The sequence below is a fragment of the Sinohyriopsis cumingii genome, chromosome 17 (genome assembly GCF_028554795.1).
Source record: "Sinohyriopsis cumingii isolate HCF-2022 chromosome 17, ASM2855479v2, whole genome shotgun sequence".
Taxonomy (NCBI): domain Eukaryota; kingdom Metazoa; phylum Mollusca; class Bivalvia; order Unionida; family Unionidae; genus Sinohyriopsis; species Sinohyriopsis cumingii.
In genome coordinates, this window is record NC_142977.1 from 76,747,654 (window position 1) to 76,770,839 (window position 23,186).

Sequence of the window (23,186 nt, forward strand, 5' to 3'; positions counted from 1 at the left end):
AGTGTCAATAAGGTTGAGACATATAGAGTCCCAAATATTAATGAGGACTATCAAAATACTTAGATCATATGTATTTAGCATAACAACTTGCTAATTTCATTCATTATTAAATATAATTTCTAATTCGATTTTAGCCAGAGGGGCTCTAACCCTGTCGTTTTGTTTGCGTTTCAAACCGGACGGGAGTTTCTTTGGTAATGGCGTCCATATTTGCCTGGGCGAGTCTATATTTTCTGTTACAGGAGTGATACTGTTATTCTTCTACGATAAGTTCCGAATAACTCTGTAACTTTCATTAACTTTGGGAGTTACATCCCTTTGAAAGCAGGTACACGATGGGAGTTGATCTAATTTTACTTAATTTGTGTTTTTGGGGACAAGTATTAAAACTACATTGGATATATCGGATGCAGATGATGCAATATTTAGTTTCTAAGTATGTGCACGGATGTCCTACGACACTGAAAACTCCCGCTTTGTCTGAAACACGGTTGACTGTAGTCTAGTCCTACACGTAAGACCTGACGCTGATAGCACCTAAACAAAATCAACATGTGCTATGTCTTACATGTAGGACTAAAATTAGTCCTACAATGTAAGACATAGCACATGTTGGTTTTGTTTTAGTGACATCCAAAGCACAACTATCAGTGTCAAGGTCTTACATGTAGGACTATGTCATGTACACAGGTGCTCGACGCGAGCTTGATGTTGAGAAAAAAAGAAAACAAAACAATAAAGGAAAAAATATCATAGAGTGACAAAAATACCTTAGATTACCCTATGATCCGTTCTGACATAGGACCCTCTCTACATCTGTTATCAGCATCTTGTGTATTTGGTCAAAAAGAATGTCTGAGGTTTTCTGACTTTTTGTTGTTGTTTTGTATATAAATAAAGACCTGTTATACATTAGATTTGATTAAAATAAATTTTAATTCCCTTTATTTGGTATACAATTATTGATTATAATTTGGGTTATAGAGTACAGAGCTTGGCCTTCTAATGCACACCTATCAAAAGACTGATAATTCTGCTTGGTCATATTTACTAACTGGACATTTAGAGACAAACAGGAAACAAAAACTAGTTTAAAAAATTGTATTATTATTTTTTATATGTTACCATATATTTATTGCAGGGAGTTGGTCAGTCAATTATGGATCTTTGCTTGTGCTTTCTCATTATAAGGTCCGTCACTGTAACATGGTTCCAGTTATAAAGTAAGTATGACCATGGATTCCATTTCATTCAGGGTTGTAAAATTGTATTTATCACAGGGTCCATACAGAAATCAATTATTTGGTCACATTGATTTCTCTCTGCAGTCAAATTTGGTAGAAGAAGAATTGGCTGAAGAAAGTTTAGTGTTCAAAATAGTGACTGTAAATTTATATTTTTGCATATTTTTGTGTCAGATGATAAAAATGGTGATGAAATACTTACTATTTATACTTCATAAAAGATATAAAACTTTTCATCTCATCACATTTGTATAGCATAGAGAAATAACTTTGAAGATAGGTTAGTCAAAAATCTGCAACAGTTTCTCTAGAGGTCCTCTTCAACAGTTTCTATAGAAGTCTTCTTCAACAGTTTCTATAGAGGTCCTCTTCAGCAGTTTCTATAGAGATCCTCTTGAACGGTTTCTATAGAGGTCCTCTTCAACAGTTTCTGTAGAGGTCCTCTTTAACAGTTTTTATAGAGGTCCTCTTCAACAGTTTCTATAGAGGTCCTCTTCAACAGTTTTATAGAGTTTCTCTTCAACAGTTTCTGTAGAGGTCCTCTTCAACAGTTTCAATAGTAGAAGTCATCATCATATATTTATAGGATGAAATACTGTATAAAATGATAAATTATTATTATTAATGAACCTTGATACTTTATTAAGTTCTAATTCACTTCATTTTGCAGGGGTTGACTTTATGACACCAATTTTTCCACTGGCCAGCGGGTTCAACTCACATGAAAATCAGCTTGCCCAGCAGAAAGTCAACTGGCTGCAATAAAATCAGCATAATAGTTTTGGAAAATTTAACTTTCCCCATGGGCCTGCAGCTGTTAGTATTGATTGTCCCACGTCAAAAACCCAAAGGTTATGGCTGATGTGCCAGTAGTTTCATAGATCCCTGCATTGGACTATAAAGTTAAATTAAAGCTAAAGTTAAATTAGCACTTGTTTTGTCAAGGATCATGTGAAAATTTTGGGATTTGGGATTTTAATAGTAATGTTATGTATGACATTTATAATCATCAGATTATCACCAGAATTTTCTACAGGGGCATAATGTTTGTTTTAAAGAAAAAATTGACCCAGAAGTCAGCATTTGCTTTGATTATTAGTGCATTGTATTGACACGGGATGAAGGGTGTTGGCTGGGTGGTGAGAATTCAGTGCATGGTGAAGTGAATATTGTTTCTTGGGCATGTTTAGGTGAAACGACAGGCTTGAGGATAACTATTTTTCCAGAATTTCCCGTTAGTTATCTGGTTTGATGTTTTTCAAAATAAGGCAGTGCTACTAATAGGTGGTGAACTGTATGGCTTCTATGGATGGCATTATTATGAAAGAGTACTGTATTTAGAAGAGACAACAAATTCTGTTTCCAAGAAGCAAAAGAAATCAAAGATGGAAGAAGAAAGGGTGTCAGATGTAGGTCACAAATGTGTAGTAATGGACAATGAAGAAAAGCCAGCAAGTAGTACATGGAAAACTCTAGATAGTCCATATCTGAACAGTTTGTTAGAAACATTAAATGACTTGGGAACACAAGACCCTGCATCCACAGAGCTGGGAGATTTTATGGGGAAAGACACCTCGGATTTGGATCAACAGACAGATGAAAAGAATAGTAATGAAATTGAAAAGCATCTAGGTGGCCCAAAATTTCAGCCTCCATTGTGCATCCAGAGGTATTATTTGGTTGCTGAGGTAATGAAGAAGCACTGTGTAGAAAGTGTAAGTATAACTTGATTGACATCTAGCGAAATCTCTTTTATTGGACACTACATATCAATTATTCTTGTCCATAAAGGACATTTGTGGGTCTCATTTCTTGTGTTCATTATCATTTATGACCTCTGTATAAATGACTGTAGTCCATAAAGGACAAGTTGTTTGGTTTCTTCCACATTTGTTATATATATATATATATATATATATATATATATATATATATATATATATATATGTTTCAGTGGGTGATATAAAAGATGACACCTGTTGATGGTGATCATGGTATTGATGACTGATGATTATGACTGATGACAAAGGCTGATTATGACGATGACAGATGATGATGATGGTGGTGGTGGTGATGATGATGCATAATGATGATGTGATGATGGCTATGGCAATGATGACACAATGGTGATGATCATGTTGATGATGACAGTGATACATAATGTTGATGATTATGACAATGACAGATGGTGATGATGATGACATAATGATGATTATGACAATGATGACACTTTTGTTGATGACATGGTGGTTGTGGTGATGATGGTGGCAGTGATTGCAAATGATGATGGTTATGCCTATGGTGCCACTTTATGTTAATGATACATGATGGTGATGATAATGATGATAATAATAATAATAATAATAATAATATTAATGTTAAACTTGAACCCATTCCAACTGTTTTATTCACTCAAGTATTTAGAAAACATTTAAATGCCTCTGTAGTCATTTCCAGCTTACCATAGGCATTCAGGTACTTCAAATGCTAGTCTTGGATCCTCTGGGTCTTAAAATGTTGCATCTTTTAGACCCTCACTTACTAGTTCTGGTCCTTAAGATTTCTGAAACTTAATTCTGTGGATATACATTTTTAACAGTTTATATGGAAAATAAAACATGATGGCAAAAAAGATAATTAAACAGAAATAAAAAATTCTTGTATTCAAAAAGTGTTCAAGAAAAAGTGAAATTTTAAATGACCTAAAATAATATAAATAATTGAGCAGATTTAATAAAGAAAAGTAACTGATTATACTTGAATATAATGATTTTTGCCTACTAATGGACAGTGACTATCTCTTTTCAATCGCAGCACCCAGTTTCCATATAAGTACCCCAGTTTTCTGGAAATTGAAGATCCATGACTCATAGTCGAATGCCTCTTAAAAGCCCTGGCTTGTTCAGTCCCACTATAACATTTGTTGTTGTCTCCAGTATTGAAAATACTGGAAGAAACTAGAATCTGAAAGAAAATTTTGGGGTTCAGCAGTATGAAGTTTCGAAGTTTACAATATTTATCATCATTTAAAATTACTGAAAATATTTAAAGTCAGAGTTGTGGCACTGCTTAGTTTTTGAAAGTTTCAGAGTTTGGTGCAAATAAAATAAAGAAAATGTGTTATATATATATATATATATATATATATATATATATATATATATATATATATATATATATATATACTTTTATTTTTATTTTGTTTTTAAAAGTCTTATTGTTGTTATCATTCATTCAGTAGATTTTAAGTAAATATTTTAAAGAATTAAATCTTGCTTTATACCGTCAAGTGTTTAACATAATGTCCTACAATAAAGAGCAAAAACAGTAAATAAGGATTTTTTATATCTCTACAGGTTATAGATTTTGGATGCTCTGAATGCAGGCTGGCCCCTTTTCTGAAGCAAGTACCCTCAATACATCATGTGGCCCTTGTAGACATTGACAAGATTTGTTTAGAAATGAGTAGGTTTCGTATAAAGCCAGTGGTGTATGACTTTTTGAAGAAACGACTCAAACCCTTGACAGTTGAGATTTTTTGTGGAAGTGCTACAGACTTGGATTCCAGACTGATGGACTTTGAAGCTGTTAGTATGATAGAATTGTAAGTTGAAATGTTCTTTACATTATGGAACTCTTGATATGTAGTTTTAAAAATGCACACAGATTTGTTTTTCCATTAAAATCATGAAAATCTTTGATTTTAAGTATTTGGTTGAAATTGTCATCATATTGATCTTGATGCATGCCAGGCCCATGCTTTATGACCATGTGTACAATCACTGCAAGGAAGGTCCATGCTTTATGACCATGTGTACAGTCACTGCATGCCAGGCCCATGCTTTATGACCATGTGTACAATCACTGCATGCCAGGCCCATGCTTTATGACCATGTGTACAATCACTGCAAGGAAGGTCCATGCTCTGTGATGATGTGTTAAATCACTGCATGCCAGGCCCATGCTTTATGACTATGTGTACAATCACTGCAAGGAAGGTCCATGCTCTGTGATGATGTGTTAAATCACTGCATGCCAGGCCCATGCTTTATGACTATGTGTACAATCACTGCAAGGAAGGTCCATGCTCTGTGATGATGTGTTAAATCACTGCATGCCAGGCCCATGCTTTATGACTATGTGTACAATCACTGCAAGGAAGGTCCATGCTCTGTGATGATGTGTTCAATCACCGCATGCAAAGTCCATGCTCTGTGATGCTGTGTTAAATCACTGCATGCCAGGCCCATGCTTTATGACTATGTGTACAATCACTGCAAGGAAGGTCCATGCTCTGTGATGATGTGTTAATTCACCGCATGCTAAGTCCATGCTCTGTGATGCTGTGTTAAATCACTGCATGCCAGGCCCATGCTTTATGACTATGTGTACAATCACTGCAAGGAAGGTCCATGCTCTGTGATGATGTGTTCAATCACCGCATGCAAAGTCCATGCTCTGTGATGCTGTGTTAAATCACTGCATGCCAGGCCCATGCTTTATGACCATGTGTACAATCACTGCAAGGAATGTCCATGCTCTGTGATGATGTGTTCAGTCACCACATGCTAAGTCCATGCTCTGTGATGCTGTGTTCAATAAACCACATGCTAAGTCCATGCTCTGTGATGCTGTGTTCAATCACTGCAAGGTAGGTCCATGCTCTGTGATGCTGTGTTCAATCACTGCAAGGTAGGTCCATGCTCTGTGATGCTGTGTTCAATCACTGCAAGGTAGGTCCATGCTCTGTGATGCTGTGTTAAATCACTGCAAGGTAGGTCCATGCTCTGTGATGATGTGTTCAATAAACCACATGCTAAGTCCATGCTCTGTGATGCTGTGTTAAATCACTGCAAGGTAGGTCCATGCTCTGTGATGCTGTGTTCAATAAACCACATGCTAAGTCCATGCTCTGTGATGCTGTGTTCAATCACTGCAAGGTAGGTCCATGCTCTGTGATGCTGTGTTCAATCACTGCAAGGTAGGTTCATGCTCTGTGATGCTGTGTTCAGTCACTGCAAGGTAGGTCCATGCTCTGTGATGCTGTGTTCAATCACCGCAAGGTAGGTCCATGCTCTGTGATGCTGTGTTCAATCACTGCAAGGTAGGTCCATGCTCTGTGATGCTGTGTTCAATCACTGCAAGGTAGGTCCATGCTCTGTGATGCTGTGTTCAATCACTGCAAGGAAGGTCCATGCTCTGTGATGCTGTGTTCAATCACTGCAAAGAAGGTCCATGCTTTGTGATGTTGTGTTCAATCACTGCAAGGTAGGTCCATGCTCTGTGATGATGTGTTCAATCACTACATGCGAAGTCCATGCTCTGTGATGATGTGTTCAATCACCACATGCTAAGTCCATGCTCTGTGATGATGTGTTCAATCACTGCAAGGAAGGTCCATGCTCTGTGATGATGTGTTCAATCACTGCAAGGTAGGTCCATGCTCTGTGATGATGTGTTAAATCACTGCAAGGTAGGTCCATGCTCTGTGATGATGTGTTCAATCACCACATGCTAAGTCCATGCTCTGTGATGCTGTGTTCAGTCACCACATGCTAATTCCATGCTCTGTGATGATGTGTTCAATCACCACATGCTAAGTCCATGCTCTGTGATGATGTGTTAAATCACTGCAAGGTAGGTCCATGCTCTGTGATGCTGTGTTCAATAAACCACATGCTAAGTCCATGCTCTGTGATGCTGTGTTCAATCACTGCAAGGTAGGTCCATGCTCTGTGATGCTGTGTTCAATCACTGCAAGGTAGGTCCATGCTCTGTGATGCTGTGTTCAGTCACTGCAAGGTAGGTCCATGCTCTGTGATGCTGTGTTCAATCACCGCAAGGTAGGTCCATGCTCTGTGATGCCGTGTTCAATCACTGCAAGGTAGGTCCATGCTCTGTGATGCTGTGTTCAATCACTGCAAGGTAGGTCCATGCTCTGTGATGCTGTGTTCAATCACTGCAAGGAAGGTCCATGCTCTGTGATGCTGTGTTCAATCACTGCAAAGAAGGTCCATGCTCTGTGATGCTGTGTTCAATCACTGCAAGGTAGGTCCATGCTCTGTGATGATGTGTTCAATCACTACATGCTAAGTCCATGCTCTGTGATGATGTGTTCAATCACCACATGCTAAGTCCATGCTCTGTGATGCTGTGTTCAATCACTGCAAGGAAGGTCCATGCTCTGTGTTGATGTGTTCAATCACTGCAAGGTAGGTCCATGCTCTGTGATGATGTGTTAAATCACTGCAAGGTAGGTCCATGCTCTGTGATGATGTGTTCAATCACCACATGCTAATTCCATGCTCTGTGATGCTGTGTTCAGTCACCACATGCTAAGTCCATGCTCTGTGATGATGTGTTCAATCACCACATGCTAAGTCCATGCTCTGTGATGATGTGTTAAATCACTGCAAGGTAGGTCCATGCTCTGTGATGATGTGTTCAATCACCACATGCTAAGTGCATGCTCTGTGATGATGTGTTCAATCACTGCAAGGTATGTCCATGCTCTCTGATGCAGTGTTCAATCACCACATGCTAAGTCCATGCTCTGTGATGCTGTGTTCAATCACTGCAAAGAAGGTCCATGCTCTGTGATGCTGTGTTCAATCACTGCAAGGTAGGTCCATGCTCTGTGATGATGTGTTCAATCACTACATGCTAAGTCCATGCTCTGTGATGATGTGTTCAATCACCACATGCTAAGTCCATGCTCTGTGATGATGTGTTCAATCACTGCAAGGAAGGTCCATGCTCTGTGATGATGTGTTCAATCACTGCAAGGTAGGTCCATGCTCTGTGATGATGTGTTAAATCACTGCAAGGTAGGTCCATGCTCTGTGATGATGTGTTCAATCACCACATGCTAAGTCCATGCTCTGTGATGCTGTGTTCAGTCACCACATGCTAAGTCCATGCTCTGTGATGATGTGTTCAATCACCACATGCTAAGTCCATGCTCTGTGATGATGTGTTAAATCACTGCAAGGTAGGTCCATGCTCTGTGATGATGTGTTCAATCACCACATGCTAAGTCCATGCTCTGTGATGATGTGTTCAATCACTGCAAGGTATGTCCATGCTCTGTGATGCAGTGTTCAATCACCACATGCTAAGTCCATGCTCTGTGATGCTGTGTTCAATCACTGCAAGGTAGATCCATGCTCTGTGATGCTGTGTTCAATAAACCACATGCTAAGTCCATGCTCTGTGATGCTGTGTTCAATCACTGCAAGGTAGGTCCATGCTCTGTGATGATGTGTTCAGTCACCACATTCTAAGTCCATGCTCTGTGATGATGTGTTCAATCACCACATGCTAAGTCCATGCTCTGTGATGATGTGTTCAATCACTGCATGCTAAGTCCATGCTCTGTGATGCTGTGTTAAATCACTGCATGCCAGGCCCATGCTTTATGACCATGTGTACAATCACTGCAAGGAAGGTCCATGCTCTGTGATGATGTGTTCAATCACCGCATGCTAAGTCCATGCTCTGTGATGCTGTTCTAAATCACTGCATACCAGGCCCATGCTCAGACATGGGCCCAGGGCTGGTGACTATAACAAAATCACAAGCCATGACTCAAATTACACAAACCCATTGCCTCTGTCCAGTACAGGTGGTAACACTTTATCAATACATGTCAACTGCACAAAAAACCCAAAGCATGTGCTTGTTATTATTTATCAATCAATCTTTTTTGTGGCTAAAATCATACTGAAAAGCATAGGTCAGTTAACTATGTGGAATATTCAGTTAAGCATGTCAAATATGTCTCCTATTTTAACAGACATGGTACACACATAAATGTTGTATGTTGTTTGCTGTATGAGTCAAGAATTAAATGCCCTCCTCCTGTTGTGCTTCACAAAGTGAAACTCTGTCGACCGAGAGTTCTGAAATGTATTTTTGCTTGCTTTGCTTCCTAAATCACCTTAAAAAATTAATCACACTTGAACACATTTTGCGAACTGAATAATCATGCTTTCATTTTTATATATATGGGTTTTATATATATGGGATAAAATCTGATTGCCTCTATTCACAAACTTGTCAGTAATCTTTAATACAGAAGGTTTAAGCACTCTCATTCAAGGTAATGATATGTAATAACATTTTTTTTAGCCAACAGTCATCTAGCATCTGATTGATTTACCTATACTGGGTTGTTCCACATCATGATCACCACTCCAGTGGCATAGTGGTTAGAGTTTCCACCTTGGATGCAACAGGTCACAGGTTGGAACCCCAACTGAGTCATACCAAAGACTTATAAAGATGGTGTTAACAGCTACCTTGCTTGGTGCTCAGCATTAAGAGGTTAGTGTTAGGACTGGTTGACCTGGTGTCAGGATAATGTTACTGGGTGGGACATGATGCTACATGTTTGCAGCATGATGCCCCAGTGCTTGACATCACTAAAGGCTGCCAAACTGCAGACATTGTAGTGATATGACTGATTTTTTATAAAGTGACATTAAAAATCCAAATCACACACACACACACACACACTTCATGATCTTTTTTACCTAATTAAATTAGCACATTGGGTTCACCCACTGTAGTCTTGAAACACAACACACAAGCTTTTGTGAGTCAGTTAAGTAAGCCACACCTCTTTGCCTTTTAATTGCCTTAAAGTTGTTTCAACTGCAAAAGTTTTACATCAGCTCCAGTCATGACTGCTTACTGTTTATAAATGCTGCATGTAACAGGCATTTACTGAAGTGTTTATTTTTTGTTCCGTTTTTGAAGATTACTGAAATTTTTTTATGTTTCTTAACACAACTGTATCAGGCATTTTGGGAGTGTTATTATTATGGTACGTCAGCATCTTGAAAATACATTTCTGCATTTCATCAGTGTGATTGAAGATAAATTATATTTTTTCTACAAGCCCAGCAGGCTCCTCACTTAGAATACAGGAGTGGCCTGATCTGAAATTAGAGAGGCCCCAGGTGTTAGGCTATCAGATTTTGTTGGCACTATTTTTTTTTGTTTTCTTAAGACCTAATGAAAGAAATTGATTTTCAAAACCTCACCACTTCTGTTGATCCCTTTGATATTGTTTAATTGTTCATCAATGTACCTTCCAGTTCATCAGTATCCTCAATACTTTTATTAATTGACTGTGCCTGTCACACTTGTGTTAAATGACTGTACCCGTCAGTTCACTCTTGCATTGCTTTTATTAATTGACTGTACCTGTCACACTTGTGTTAAATGACTGTACCTGTCAGTTCACTCTTGCATTGCTTTTATTAATTGACTGTACCTGTTAGTCCTCTCATGTGTTACTGTTATGAAGAAAATATGTAAATACTTTTGTGTTAGTTAAAAAGAAAATAAATTTTTTCAAACACATAGGAGATATCTTTGTAAGATAGTAATGTAATCACCGTTAGGGAGATTGAAATATTTAATACAATATGGTTACAGGTACGCCAATAATTTTTTATGTGCCTAATATTATTTCAGGAAAGTAAGTTAATGATATCCAAGCTTAAAGATCTATTTATGAACATTTTCTGAATTGGATGTCACTTTAAATTGCTCTATATATCTGTTGAAAAGTCCATCTTTGCTAAATATTTTCTAAAGAGATATTTGTCTTTTAATAAGCCCACTCCATACCTTTGAAGTCTGCCCCCCTCCATGCCCATGTTTATCATACAAGAAAAATACTTAATGTATAGTGACTTAATATGCAGTTATGAAGTAAAAGTTGGTTAACACTTTTGCATGAAGTATCAGTTAGTGACATCATAACTGAGAACAAATATCACATCTTAGATTTGTTTTGAAAATATTACATGTAAATCAAAACATATTAACACATGTAATGTATTTACAACTTCACTCAATGTTTATTTGTGTTTTCATTCATTTGTATTGCAGTATTTACTATTTTCTCTTAGAGTTGAACACCTGTACCCTGATACACTTCAGGCAGTTCGAGAGAATGTATTTGGTCGTCTCCAGCCAAGACTTGTGGTCATCACAACTCCAAATGCAGATTTCAATCAGTTGTTTCCTGGATTTAAAGGTTTCAGACATGCTGACCATAAGTTTGAATGGACAAGGGAACAGTTTCAGTCTTGGTAAATAAAAAATTGTCACTTACAAGGATCAGAGAAAAAGAGATTCTTTTGATAAGAAATTTATGAAACAAACTGAATAATATATGCAGTGTATGGTTTATTGAATCTTGCAGTGAGTGAGATATTGTATCTTCCAGTGAGTGGGATATTGTATCTTCCAGTGCATGGGATATCGTATGTTCAAGTGCATGGGATATTGTATTGTCCATTGCATGGATCATTGTATCTTCCAGTGCTTGGGATATTATATCTTCCAGTGAGTGGGATATTGTATCTTGCAGTGAATGGGGTATTGTATCTTCCAGTGAATGGGATATTGTATCTTGCATTGAATGGGATTTTGTATCTTTCAGTGATTTGCATATAGTATTATTCATTATCTTATGTTTGTTGTAGTTTGAGGTTTGGTTCATCACATAATGTTAAGGGTTTGATATAGAGCAATGAAAATGCTGTACTGGATTTTTACAGGCTGTGTCACAGTATGTCCAGTTTTTTCTTATATGTCCGCAATAAGGTGGAGCGTAGCATGTGTGATGTCTGCTCCCTGTTTCGTTTTGCACAGTAGCTGTAGCTGCACACCATTTACCAATATCGAGCTTTGCAAATAGCTTGCATTTGGGATAAGGAAGAAGCATATTGACTGCTCCGGTGGCCTAGTGCCTAGAGCATCCACATCGTGGGTTCGAACCCCAGCTGAGTCATACTGAAGACTTATAAAAATAGCACATACAGCTGTCCTACTAGGTGCTCAGCATTAAGAAGGTAGTGTTAGGACTGGTCAGCCGGATGTCAGGATAATGTGACTGGGTGGGACATGATGCTGAGTGTCTGTGGCATAATGCCGCAGTGCTAGATATCACTATGAACTGCCACGCTGCTGACATAGTAGCACCATGACTGAATTTTTGTTAAGGTACGTTAAAAATCCAAATCACAGACACACACAGAAGTATATTAATTTCAAGGCTAAAAAGTCAAGGCCACTGACTGAATGACGCAAAATAGGGTCTGTGCCGTAATATTAGTTGTTATTCACAGACCAGTCTTTGTGCATGGCTTGCTGTTGTTGTTGTTGTTGTTGTAGGGTTTAACGCCATTTTTCAGCACACGATAGGCTATACATGGCAGCCAGTATTAATGGTGGAGGAAGAACCCGTGGAAAACCCACGCAGACAGGTGAGATGGCAGTGATCCGTAATGGATAGTGTGTTAGACCACTTGGGGCCTCTCATGGCTTGCTGTTGGGATACAGATGAAATCTGCTGATCTTTCGGATGAAAAAGTTAGAAATCAAGGTGTTTGTGGCAGAAAGAAAAGTATCATCTCTCATCCATGTACGTTCTCCAAAGCTTTTGAATGATTTTTAAGTAAAAAGGTCAAGGTCAAGGACAAGAAGAAAATGATCTTGTAGTAAATTTATTTCTAGAGCACATACCTTTACCAGAGGTTTTGGAGGTCTGGCACTTGAGGTATGGAGAAGGCCAACTGATTTGACAGTCAAAAGGTCAAAGTTATTTATGGTCATAGAAAGTGTAACAAGAAAACAATGGTTTCTGCACAGTAAGCATAGTTCAAGACCACATACCATAAACGAAAGATCATTTAGTCTGATTGATAAATAATTTTCCAAGTCAACCAGTGCAGACATAAAAGACTATTAAAAAATCTGTCGGCAGATAATACACTGTTCATGGTACTTTCATTATCACGTTTTGTTCTTGTTTTTGTAGGTTTTAGTTGGGCACCAGTTTTCATATTAATTTGATGGAGTACCAGTTTTCAAGGAATTTTGATGGGGTACCAGTTTTCTTGGTTTTTGGTGGGGTACCAGTTTTCATGGCCTTTTGGAATAATACAGATTTTCATGGCTTTTTGGAATAATACAGATTTTTGCAGATTTTTGGTCTGGTTCCAGTCTTAATGGCTCTTAGCAGTTTTCATGGATTTTTGGTTGGATACCAGTTTTCATGGATTTTTGGTTGGATACCAGTTTTCATGGATTTTTGGTTGGGTACCAGTTTTCATGGATTTTGTTGTTGCTACATCCACAAAGAATAAAACCACAGTGAACAACAGTGAATGTCCCTCTGTGGAAAGAATAGGACCCCTTCCTCAGTCGCTGTATATCAAGTAACAACAAAAATGGAATTTCCCATACCATACTGAAAATAAATAAATGTTCCGTGTTATGTGATAAATGAGCCTTTTAGTACAGTAGAACTTTGATTATCCATCAGGGTGCGGGACCAAGACCATGACGGATATGAGAATAGATGGATAATAGAATATGTACATTAAAAATATTAAACAATAGACCGGGTCACACAAAATAATATCTACATATGCACATGTACCTGTTTTTAATATTGTGAGGTACAATGCCCTGACAATTAACAGAGACTGGCGGTTAACTGGGTGCTGGATTATTGAAGTTCTACTGTACATGTATGTATTTATGGAAGCTTGATACAGATTGTTGTACCACACATAGTAGAGCACATAAGTATACAACCATGGTAAGTTTCACATTTTTGAGAGCATGTTTGAACATGATACGGTAAGCCATACTGAATCATCCAACTGAGAATGGATAGACTATTTACCCCATAAATATTAAACATGAAAGGAAGTCGTGTTATTTTGTATTGAACTCATTAAGAATGTGGAAATTGTCACAAAGTGTTTTCTAGATTTATCCAAAGAATTTGTACAACTGGAACAAGTCAGTGGAGCTGTAGATAATTCTTCACAATTCCAATAGCACCATATTATGGTACATATCTCACTTACTTTTTACAGTTAATTGCCTAATGAGATAACCGGTTAGCCACTTAGTAGCCTTGTGGTTAGAGCATCCAACTTGGATGCCAGAGGTCACGTGTTCCAATATCGGCCAAGTCATACCAAAGACTTACAAAAATGTTCCAGCAGCAGCCTTTCTTGGCATTCACCATTAAGAGGTTAGTGTTAGGATTGGTTGGCCTGGTGCCAGGATAATGTGACTGGGTGGGACATTATGCTGCATGTCTGCAGCATGATGCGCCAGGGCTAGACATCACTATAAATTGCCGTACTATTGACATCATAGCGATATGACTGAAGGATTGTTAAAGCTCTCTTAAAATCCAAATCACACACACACAGATAACTTTATCATGGAACATGATAGGCTGTCTTGGAATTACCATGTGTCGTTTTATTTTTTGTACCCAAAACAACCAAGATATATCTATATCTATATATATATATATATATATATATATATATATATATATATATATATATATATAGTCTTATTTAATTGACTTGCCATTCCTTTTTTTTTCAACTGGCTTCAGCACAAGTATCAGTATGTTAATACTGTTTTTGAGCTAATGGGCTTGTTGGGCACATTTTCATGGCATGGATATACTAAAAGTTAACTTTGTTGTCTGTATTATGTAGGTGTGATAATACTGCAGATACCTGGGGTTATGATGTCAATTACACAGGTGTTGGAGAGGCTCCAGAGGGATTCACACATCTTGGTTTATGTTCCCAAGCTGCAGTATTTCAGAGGAAAGTACAACATAGTTGTATACAAGAGAAATCCCTAGGTTCCGAGTGTTACAGAAAGGTAAGTGATCATCAACCCTTTTATTTTGTCTTTTGTCAATACACATTGATGTGCATATAGAGTTAACAAATAGGATACATATTTCATTTAGTCAGGATAATAAAAAATCAGCAGTTAACATTCTCTTTTGTTTGAGTTTTGTAAAAAAGATCATAGGTATTTGATCCGTTGTTTGAGTTTAGTGAAAAGATTATTGGTATTTGATCCTTTGTTTGAGTTTTAAGCTTGTTTTGAATCATGTAATATCATGTCTGTATAATGCAGATGTTTAAATATAGGTTGATGCTGGTTTGAATTAAGCATAAAACATTCGTTGCTTTTAGTACATTCATGAGTATTTTGAACATTCATAGACTTAGACCTCTTGGCTATTTATTATGAACAACTTATTTTCCTTAATTCTTGACCGATAATATGCCATTATATTGTGATTTACTTAATTCTTGATGGATTATATGCCATTATAATGTGATTTACTTAATTCTTGACCGATAATATGTCATTATAATGTCATTTACTGAATTCTTGACCGATAATATGTCATTATAATGTCATTTACTTAATTCTTGATTGATAATATGTCATTATAATGTGATTTATTTTAATTCTTGACCAATAACATACCATTATAATGTTGTTATTGTTGTTGTGGGGTTTAACGCCATTTTTCAGCACACGATAGGCTATTCATGGCGGACAGTATTAATGGTGGAGGAAGAACCCAGGAAAACCCTGGGAAGAACCACCAACCCACGAGAAGCCACTGGCAAGCTTTCTCACATACCCACATTGGCTGAATCCTAGACTCGAACCCACGCAGACAGAGGTGAGATGGCAGTGATCTGTAACGGAGAGCGCTTTAGACCACTCGGCCACTTGGGGCACCCCATTATAATGTGATTTGCTTAATTCTTGACCATTAATATGTCATTATAATGTGATTTTCTTAATTCTTGACCAATAATATGCCATTATAATGTGATTTGCTTAATTTTTGACCAATAATATGCCATTATAATGTGATTTGCTTAATTCTTGGCTGATAATTTACCATTATAATGTGATTTGCTTAATTCTCGACCTATAATATGCCATTATAATGTGATTTGCTTAATTCTTGGCTGATAATTTACCATTATAATGTGATTTGCTTAATTCTCGACCAATAATATGCCATTAAAATGTGATTTGCTTAATTCTCGACCAATAATATGCCATTATAATGTGATTTGCTTAATTCTTGACCAATAATATGTCATTATAATGTGATTTGCTTTATTTCTGACTGATAATATGCCATTAAAATGCGATTTTCTTAATTCTTGACCAATAATATGCCATTATAATGTGATTTGCTTACTTCTTGACCAATAATGTCATTATAATGTGATTTACTTAATTCGTGACCGATAATATGCCATTATAATGTGATTTTTTTAATTCATGACCAATAATATGTCATTATAATGTGATTTATAAAAAAACGCAATCTGGTTATGCATTCAACACATTTGTACTTTTAATTTAACCCAAATATAAGGTCACCTTGCCAATATGTTCCTGTGTTATAACATTTCATACAAATTTCACTGTATGCAGCTGAATGTAATTTTAATGCAGATATTAAACTACATTTTCGAATATCTTTTGGTTTGGGTACTAAGTTGCCAAATTTTAGCAAAGGTTATTTTTTTTAAAAACATTGCAAATAAACTAAATTTTGGTTAAATTGTGTTCATGTTGACGTTTTGTGAAGTATTGCGATAATTAAGATCAAAATGTAGATGACTACCTGGATGGGTGCTTCCTGAAGCTTCTCACTTTAAGTTAGAAGTTAGTATCAACCAATTAGTTTCTTTACAATAGAAAGTAGTTCCTTTATGCATGTGAATGCTATATGTGTATTGTCGCGCGCGTTCATTATCGGGGAATACTGAACAATTCTGACTATGTAAAGTTAATGGGGAAAACAAATGAGCATATAATAATATTTTTTAGGCATATTTCTTTGTGTTCTGCAAAACAAATATTTTGCTGTGGAGTGATAAATCTGTCTCCTATTTGCTGGGATTTAGTAGACATGGAAAGAAATGAATGAAGAAATTGAGAGGATAATAGTTTCACTTTTCAATTGTAGTTTGAATTTTAGATTTCTTTTTTGTTTTAGAAACTTGTTCTGTCATGAGACGGAAAGAGATACTGCCTGCTACACTATATATATATATTTCAGATAGCACAGATCGATTTTCCCTTCCAAGAGCCCTCTAAATTGACAGTCAAGGAAAAATTAGATATGGAGGTGCCTTATCATCTTAAACAGTTCCAGAATGATGTCTGTTTCCACGATGATGCAGATGAGAATGTATTAGTTCCCATGGACAGCCTGCATAAAATGAAACAGATTAGCAGCTTATGTTCCATTGATGAACTCAGGTGTGAAAAATGCATGGGGAGTATAATTCAGAAAATAGTTTCTATTCTGTTTTGGTGGGAATTTGGACATTTTATAGCACAAAATTATCTAGGGTGGTAGGGAAAGGAGTGTGTGTGTTGGATTTTTAAAATAGCTTTAAAAATATTTCTGTCATATCACTACAGTGTCTGCATTGTGACAGTTTATAGTGATGTCTATCACTGGGACATCATGCTGCAAACATGTAGCATCATGTCCCACCCAATCACATTATCCTGACACCAGGCTGATCAGTCTTAACACTAACCTCTTAATGCTGAGCACTAAGCAAGGCAGGTGCAAGTCCAGTTTTCATGTCTTTGGTATAACTTGGCAGGGGTTCAACCCCATGACCTCCTGCATCCAAGGCAGACACTCTAATTACTAGGCCACTGGCATGGTCCTGGTTTGGGAAGGATACTTGTTTCACCAAAAACATGTATGTAGTTACAATATACAATTTCTCTATGATAATAGACCCTAAATATTCATGTTTTCCAGTTTTTCTCAGTTCCCTAGGATACTCTTGGTACATCTGTCCTTACTCTTTCACTTACAACTGCCAGATTGAAATTTACCAGCTTTGAGGAACGGGTTGCATATATGCTAATATTTTGCAAGAGGGATATGAGTTTTGGGTCACTCATGGGGTCTTCTAGAATCAGATATAAAATATTAAATTACAGAGACATTTTGTAATTTCTTCCCACATTTATATGTTGCAGGATGCTATATATATATATATATATATATATATATATATATATATCTAGTTAACTTGGAGTGACTGTGTACTAGTTTCAGAGTTAACTGCTGGGTCATCATATAGGTGTCTGCTCTGCATGAATGTTTTTAATAGCTACTATGTTCCATCCTATTTTAGGTATGTGTGCACAATCGATAGAGTTTAGGGTTTGATTCATATAGCAAGGTGATTTGTCTGCAGACATGGGGTAAAATCTCAGTAGGGAATGAATTGAATAATTTATACCATGAATGATAATATTCTGTCCCAAATATAATTTCACTGTATAGTATCCATCATTCTCATGTTGGATCCAAGTATAGCACTTTCCACTGTCTGGTGTATACTTGTATCTTTTAATTTCTATATGCCTATACACCACTCTCTCGACAACTCACACCCTGATAACTCGCAAACCCACTTATAATGCAGTGTCAGGCATGGATCCCATTTTTAAAACCTGAAAATACCCCAAAATGTATCCCTATTTGTTGAACTTGAAGAAAATCGCGATCAAAATTGGTAACAGAAACTTTGATGTATCGATTGTTTTATCGTTGAAAATGGTAGATAGGACCTGGACATTTTAATCAACACTATGAAATATCAAATTTAAAAATAGCTCATACAATTTTTTACATTTTCTGTCCTAACGACGTTCCTAGTGCATCGCAATTAATGTTATGTAATAAAATTTCGATCAATGAAAATGTCGCTTACACCTAGTGGAGGCAGTACTTTAATAAATAAATACAAATAAAATAATTTGTTATCAATTTAAATTTGTGTTATAGTTCCATCTTTTAGTTCCTTTTAAGTGTACTCATCATAAATGCAATGTGTCCTCTTGTAATTAAATGTAAAATGCATCAATCTACCATAACAGCTATGTCTGCGAGCGTTTCTCTGAGAACCTAAGTAAGTGCCGACCATGTTTTGATAACTGACATGCGGAAGTATTTTTGTATTGTTGCACTGAATTAAAAGCTGGCCTCCTTTCTATTATCAAGTTATGTCTTTTTAATCAAACAACTTTAGCGGCCTCGGTTGTATGTCGGGTGAACTCACTTCATTTGATCAGTCAACCAATTAACCAACTCTTTCATAACTGTGATCAAAGATAACAAGGCAGCAAAGCGAAAAGAATATTTCATAAAATAAAGAGCTTGATTTCACAGATATGGACCATTGTGGGCAAGCGGGTTTCAGAGAATTCTTGAACTGGCATTTAGAGATATCCTCAGGGATGATAATAAAAAATTGAGTTTTGACGTAGACATGTCACAAAATAAATGTCGCATGTTTTTGAAAAAAAAAGGAATCTTGTTTGGTATCAACAATTGGCAAGATACTATTAAACACCAGTATAAGAACCAGCTCATAAAAAAACCAAAAAGAAGTGATGTACTACACATATTCTTCGTGTACACTTGATGGTTGTTAAAACCAGTTGGAACGATCTTTCATTTGTTATTTAAACATAATAATGAACAACTTCATTAGAAAAAGCGCATTATTAAAAACTATTATCGACGTGATTGTAAAATGAGGATTCAGTCATTAAACAGCCCAGTTCCCTAATGCTGCTCCCACCCCTACGGTTTTCTTGATGTCAAAGCGATTTAAAAAAACAAAATGGAGGTCCCTTGGTAACTCACACCTCGCTTATAGTGCAGTCTATGTTTGTGGACCCTGTTGTGCACGAGTTATCGAGGGAGAGGTGTATTTATATTTATAGGGGATTAGGGGTTATGTCTCTTTGATCATGGTCCTGAATGGGGAAAGCTGTAGTAAACTGGGGGGATTTGATGGGCTAGCCATGGAAGTAGCTGTTGTTGACATTTGTATACAAAGTAAGTTCCCAGTCCATGTGCAAACTCCAAGGCTTCAGTTTTACATACGAGGTTGGGATTTGGACACCATGAAAATAGCTCTTATTGACATTTTATTTAAAGTCAGTTCCCAGTTCCTGTGTAAATTTCATGTTTTCTGTCCTACAAAGTGGGGGGATTTGATGGGAAGAGCCATGGAAGTAACTCGTATTGACATTTGCAATTAAAGTTACTTCCTAGAACCATGTGTGAATTCTAAGTCTTCAGTTTTAGAAAGCATTTTGAGTTAGGGAAATATTTTCCATTATACAGTTTGCCATTAATGAAAAAAATTCAAATGTTCTGTGAAAAAATAGATTTAAATGGACAAGTTACTTTCAATTAGTCACGTAAAATATCTACTAGATATTTTTCTATGACTTTTGATATTCAGTCATTAAACAGCCCATTTGTAGCATCCAACTTGGATGTGGGAGGTCGTGGGTTTGATCCTCGGCCGAGCCATACCAAGGACATTAAAATGATACTAACAGCTGCCTCATGTGGTGTTCAGCATTAAGAGGTTAGTGTTAGGACTGGTCGACCTGGTGTCAGGATAATGTGACTGGGTGGGACATCATGCTACATGTATGCAGTATGATTACCCAGAACTAGACATCACTAAAACCTGCCACATTGCAGACATTGTAGCGATATGACTGAAAAATTGTTAAAGCTACATTATAAATCCAAATCACACACATACACACACACACATACACACACACACAAACACATTCAGGGATTTAGACATTTGAGAACTTCTGCTTCCTTGCCTCAAATATCTAAACAACTGAAAAATCCTTGAATTTAAGGGGTTGCTCTGTAATATGTTAGAATTTTTTAAAAATCCAGTTTTTGATGGTTTGCCATGAAGCTTGGTAAATATTATGATCATCTCCTGAAGATGCACAGTGTCAAATTTCTTTGTTCCTGCGATATTTCACAGACTTTTTGCCTTTTTTGTCTTGTAGCAGAGAATGACACAGTTGTTTAAAGGGATGCCATGAAACATGATAATGTTAGATTCATAACCTGTGTGTATCAATAGGTTGCTCTGCTCCCAGCATTTTCAATTCGATATTGTCCGTTTTTACTTTACAGCTTAATACAATGTATTGCTTGTAAATGTAGTCCATAGATTTTGGTGGATTAACATGAAACATGGTAAATATGGCTCCCACTTCTTGATTCACATACGGACAAAAAATATTTCCCATAGTGTTTTGCTCGAAATATTGCCATTTATGTCTTGTAGCTTTATGCAATGCATGACACAACCTTGTTAGTCCTACAAGTCCCACAGTATATCGTGGAGTTTGCTATGGGTCATGGTGAAATTTTGATTTGTATTTTGGTTGTTATCTAAAAACACATAACTACAAATCTTCGTGCTCCTATGGTTTTTATGAGGAGTTATTGTGTTTTCTGACATACAGCTGGATGCATTTTGTGACAGAATTTTATGAACACAACTACTGTTGCAATTTTTGTTGGATTGCTGTGAAACTTAGTGGATATTATGATGGTCCAATGAAGATATGGCAAATCATTGTACACACACAATTGTCAGAAAAGTTAGGTACCTGGGAAAGGGGGCTGTATGTGACAGAGGCACATTGCCCACCACTCCACAATTATAAAAGCGCAATATAACATTGATTGCTTCATGTAGTTAGAGACACTATTTACTTCTCATCAGTGATAGCAGGGTTCATTAATATTTAAATGGCAATAAGGTATTGTTGTTTTGGATTAAATGCTATTTTTCAGCACAAGATAGGTTATACATGGCAGCAAGTATATCTGGTGGAGGAACAACCTGGAAAAATCCCAGGAGGAACCACTGACCCACAGGAAGCTACCAGCAAGCTTTATCACATATCCATGATAGCTGAGCCTGTGACTCAAACCCACAGACAGTGGTGAGGTGTCAGTGATCTGAGATGGGTAGCACCTTAGACCACTCAGCCCCTGACAGTAAAGTAGAAAGTTGGAGATTGTTATTGATTATTCAAAGTTTGAACTGCTTTTGTCAAAATAATTAAAGTTAACAATTTTCATTCTCAATCTTGTCTAGATATTGACTTGTTCTAGGTTTGTATTTTATGGCACTATGTTTTCTTATTAGACTGTGAACTTTGTCATTGAACCAGACTAACCTTTACAAGTGGTAGCTTAGATGCTTTTACCTACCATGTTGATCATGCAAAATGTCCACATGATCAAAACCAAGATTTTGGTTTTATGATTTAGTTTCATCTGGTAATATCCAACAAGTGACAACATGTTTGATGTTGAAGAAGAACGGGACAATCAGCCTCATGGAAAATCCAAACAGATGTAATGTCCAACAAATGAAAACATGTTTGATGTTGAAGAAGAATGGGACAATCAGCCTCCTGGAAAATCCAAACAGTGGGTACAAAGAATGACCAGATGCTTGGCCATGCTTTGAAATGTGACAGTTTTATTTATTAGACATTATGTTAAGAGATGATTGCTGCTGCCAAGTGAATTTTAAAAAAAACCACACTGATTACATTGCATATAAATTTAGGACGAAGTCACTGATCTCCATTGGGTCTGGAACTACAGTTTCTAAAGGCCTCCTTTAGGTCACTAAGGCTGATGTGTACTATTCAACATTTTAATTAAACTTGTTGCGTTTGTTGCACCTGACCACAGTTAAAAATTACATTATGTATGGATCGGGTTATTTATGTCAGAAATTAAAGATTATTGTTTTTAGTAAAATATTATTTATGCATGAGTTACGTTATGCTGCATGACATACTCCTATCTGTTTCAGGATGTATCTTAAGGAGACTGGGTATCAGTTGTCAGAAGATAACAAATTTATTATAATTCCCTGTGAAGAGGAAATTAATTGCAGGAGTTATATATATGGCGATATGGATGATGACATAGAAACATCATGTGACACACTAATATCATGTGACCAGTCAGGTGATCAAGATAAAAGGCAAGCACTGGGTCCAAGCACTGAAACTGATTATTGGGATTCATAAATGAAGCGGTCTTACTTTTTTATGTTGTATATGTTGTATAGTGTTCATTTGTTAAGAAGAATTTAATTTTAAATATTTTTTTATATTCAGAACTTGAATACAAATATTTTTTTATTT

At 36.6% G+C, this 23,186-nt stretch overlaps 1 protein-coding gene across 3 annotated transcripts; it reads left to right on the plus strand.

Annotated features, from left to right (window-relative positions):
• Positions 1-309: 309 nt before the first annotated feature.
• LOC149779270 (small RNA 2'-O-methyltransferase-like) lies at positions 310-23,186 on the plus strand. 3 transcript variants are annotated; one of them, XM_089939863.1, is made up of 8 exons: positions 310-328; positions 1,142-1,223; positions 1,915-2,959; positions 4,601-4,848; positions 11,168-11,350; positions 14,798-14,969; positions 17,200-17,402; positions 22,850-23,186. In XM_089939863.1, exons 3-8 carry the CDS (start codon positions 2,630-2,632, stop codon positions 23,067-23,069), a joined length of 1,356 nt encoding a protein of 451 aa, XP_089795989.1. In that variant the 5' UTR covers positions 310-328; positions 1,142-1,223; positions 1,915-2,629; the 3' UTR covers positions 23,070-23,186. The 3 variants fall into 3 exon arrangements, with proteins under 3 accessions (XP_089795989.1, XP_089795988.1, XP_089795990.1); XM_089939862.1 differs by having other exon boundaries at positions 322-436; XM_089939864.1 differs by lacking the exons at positions 310-328; positions 1,142-1,223 and adding an exon at positions 338-436.

Bases quoted from the DNA above. Each gene is read 5' to 3' on its own strand.
- LOC149779270 (XM_089939863.1), top strand. From the start codon at position 2,630: ATGGAAGAAGAAAGGGTGTCAGATGTAGGTCACAAATGTGTAGTAATG. The intron at 4,849-11,167 runs GTAAGTTGAAAT...ATTTTCTCTTAG, and splicing joins GCTGTTAGTATGATAGAATT to AGTTGAACACCTGTACCCTG. The intron at 11,351-14,797 runs GTAAATAAAAAA...TGTATTATGTAG, and splicing joins AGGGAACAGTTTCAGTCTTG to GTGTGATAATACTGCAGATA.